We start from the raw sequence: 3,449 nt of genomic DNA on the forward strand, positions 1-3,449 counted from the left end.
AATTTGTTCCTCCCAAAAATCAGATATCTTGAAATAATTTTCCTAAAATCCAAATCAATATTTACTAACTTCTCAAATATCCCATAAATAATTAAATTATTTTTTAATAGAAAATTGATAAACTATAGATCTTTAGTTTTAACCTCGCAGGACCGCGCTCTCGGACAAAGTGTGAAGTAGTTACGATGCTTTGTTGGCAAAACGAAGACTCGAACTTCTAACCTATCGCATGGAACCATTGGCGCCAGTATTAAGGTAAGTAGGGTGGTTTCGACACAATCCATGGTCTTGACTATTCAAACGCATTTGCGGAACGAGATGGAAACCCCATAGTCAATTAAATAAATGAATATCACAGCTGGATGCCGACTAACACCAAAGTCTTCACCGCGATCGATTGTCGGTGTTTCAAAGGAAGTGGGAATATAAATTCAGGAAGCCTAAGTGCCTGCAACACCAATGCAAAAGTTTGTTTCTTCACCATCATACTACGATTGCAAAAGAAAATACCATCTACATTGAAAGGAAAATGGCGAGCTCTACTGCAGGTCAGGTTATCAAATGCAAAGGTAATTAGTTCAGTTCGGTGCAAGGACTCATGGCCACATTCTATTTATTTCATGTATATCATTTCAGATCAAAATTGATTTTCAGCGTTAAGTTGGATTTATGCAAAAAATTTCAGGGTTAAGCTGGATTTATGCAAACTGCACATGTGCTTCTTGAAATCTGATATATTTTGATCTGTACTTTTGTTGCAGCTGCTGTTGCATGGGGAGCAGGGGAGCCTCTGAAGATTGAAGAAGTGGAGGTGGCTCCTCCACAGGCAATGGAAGTGAGAATCAAAGTGCATTATACCGCCTTGTGTCATACAGACCTTTATTTCTGGGAAGCAAAGGTATGCTATGAATAATTATCATTAGAACTAAACTTATTAAACATACAGAAGAATTAAAGTTGGATACCGCATAAGACACTGACTTCTCTTTATACCATTAAATTACTTCAAATATTTATTATAAAAAATTCTTGACTGTTACTGCTTTGGTTGCAGGGGCAAACTCCTCTCTTTCCCCGCATCTTGGGGCATGAAGCAGCTGGGTATACACTCTGTTCTGGTCCATAAATCGATATTCAAAAAGAGTTAATTAGGCATACTAGCAGGCACATAGAATTTCAAAAAGGCAAAAGGGACAGTAATTTTCTTGTGATTTATTGTTCGCTAATCATAAGTTGGTTGACACAGAATTGTTGAGAGTGTTGGAGAAGGGGTGACTGACCTCAAAGAGGGTGACACTGTGCTTCCCGTATTTACTGGAGAATGTGGAGAATGCAAACACTGCAAGTCAGAGGAGAGCAACATGTGTGATCTTTTAAGAATTAATACTGACAGAGGAGTTATGATAAATGATGGGAAATCGAGGTTTTCAATCAATGGGAAACCGATTTACCACTTCGTTGGTACATCGACTTTCAGCGAGTATACAGTTTTCGAAATTTAATTTGCTGATGATTGTGAAAAATCACAATGATATAATTGAATTAGTTTACATTGTTTATTGATTTGTAAAGTGGGTGATTGAATTCTTAAAGTTCGGCTTGCTGGACTGTGATTAAAATTACCCATGATCGTTTCCTTGATTGGAATTCCTATTCAAAATTCATTTTATTGTGGACTCAGGGATGGGGGCGACTTTGAATGTAGCCAAACCCAAGAAGGGTTCGTCAGTAGCAATATTTGGCCTTGGGGGTGTTGGGCTTGCTGTAAGTAAAATTCAGCTTCATTTCTGAATTTTTCTTTTTATGGGATCAATATGATGAGTTTACTGTTTAATTTTCTGCTATACATCTGACCTGGGCTTAACTACGCACGCAGGCTGCTGAAGGGGCAAGAATTGCAGGAGCTTCTCAAATAATTGGAATCGATTTAAACAGTGACAAATTTGAAAAAGGTTGTAAATTGCCCATTTCCATCATTTGTTAATCACTGTATGTATGTTGACTCAAGAATTTCCTTTCTATTTCGTTGTTTGAATCGTTTTCGTAATCTGTCCTCTTTCAGCAAAGCTCTTTGGTGTAACGGAATTTATAAACCCACTGGACTACAAGAAGCCTATTCAAGAGGTTGGTTGAGCTGCCTACAATGATTTCAACTTCTCTTTTCTTTGTCTCTTTCAAATTTATTGCTCTTTGTTGGTGCTCAATAGATGTGTAAAAGAATTTATGTTAAAGCTCAATTCAGTTTTGTGTTGTATTGTATTCGGAGAAATGTTTTAAATTAAAACTAAACTCTGGGAGCTTATCTTATCAGGTTATTGCCGAGAAAACTGATGGAGGGGTGGACTACAGCATCGAGTGCACAGGGAATGTCAAGGCCATGATTCAAGCCTTCGAATCCTGCCATGATGTATTTACTCTGCCTTCCCTTCCCTTTCTTCTGAAATTGTAAATATAAGCTCAGTTTTAGCTACTATGCATATACTGATCAAATGGGTATGTGTTTGTTGTTCAGGGTTGGGGTGTAGCCGTTTTAGTGGGTGTCCCTCATTCAGACGCAGTCTTTGCAACCAGCCCCGTGAATTTTCTGAACGAAAGGACATTGAAAGGAACTTTCTTCGGAAACTATAAGCCCCGTACCGATTTGCCAGGCCTTGTAGAATTGTATTTGGAAAAGGTAGGACTTTCTTTCATTTGTTATTCTATGAAGATTCATTCATTTCCTTAGATTTTAGGATAGAAATGGCTCTCCCAGGCCATGCCTGCTGCTGCTTTCCTTTCCTGGCAAAAATCACTACTCTTTGATCTCCATGTAATTAGTCTTTCAAGCTAACTTCTTTATTATTTTGCAGAAGCTTGAATTGGAGAAATTTATCACACATGAGGTTTCATTTGCCGATATCAACAAGGCATTTGATTACATGATTAAAGGCGAGAGTCTGAGATGTGTGATAAACGTGATTGGCAATTAAACGTTCGAGAGGAAGTCAACAGTAATATCTTAAGTTTTCCTTAAGTTTCTTACAGATTTTGTGGTGGATGGTAAATGTGAGGAGTCAACAGTAATATCTTAAGTTTCTTACAGATTTTGTGGTGGATGGTAAATGTGAGGGATCAGATTTGTGATGCTTCTTGAAATCAAAGTAGAGTAGTTGATTGTTAGGTAAAGAAACTATTTTTTTCCTTATAAATTTTAAAATAAATTATTTTCGCATGTACTTTTTATTTATTATTTGGGAAAGCAAGTCTTATTTTTATGTTAGTTTAATGATATTACAACTAGTATAGATTTAATTTAACTTTCTATCTACTACCAAGGCAGAGAGGAATCAGATGGATGTATGTTAGTTTTGAATAACACATTAATAAAATGTTTTAACTATAAGAAATTTTTAATTTTCACTTGCTAATAATAATAGTTTCAAGTTGGTTGTGGGTTAGGAGAAAACAAT

The 3,449-nt window shown here is 36.5% G+C and overlaps 1 protein-coding gene across 1 annotated transcript; it reads left to right on the forward strand.

Annotated features, from left to right (window-relative positions):
• Positions 1 to 282: 282 nt before the first annotated feature.
• Positions 283 to 3,205, forward strand: LOC149140369 (alcohol dehydrogenase 3-like). Its single transcript, XM_089450962.1, has 10 exons — positions 283 to 569; positions 762 to 898; positions 1,055 to 1,101; positions 1,247 to 1,487; positions 1,663 to 1,764; positions 1,877 to 1,952; positions 2,063 to 2,124; positions 2,312 to 2,407; positions 2,513 to 2,674; positions 2,850 to 3,205. Exons 1-10 carry the CDS (start codon positions 530 to 532, stop codon positions 2,967 to 2,969), a joined length of 1,083 nt encoding a protein of 360 aa, XP_089307088.1. The 5' UTR covers positions 283 to 529; the 3' UTR covers positions 2,970 to 3,205.
• The last annotated feature ends 244 nt before the right edge of the window (positions 3,206 to 3,449 follow it).

Source organism: Pinus tabuliformis, chromosome X, assembly GCF_031772625.1.
Source record: "Pinus tabuliformis cultivar Carrire ecotype Pingquan chromosome X, CPIR1, whole genome shotgun sequence".
NCBI lineage: Eukaryota > Viridiplantae > Streptophyta > Pinopsida > Pinales > Pinaceae > Pinus > Pinus tabuliformis.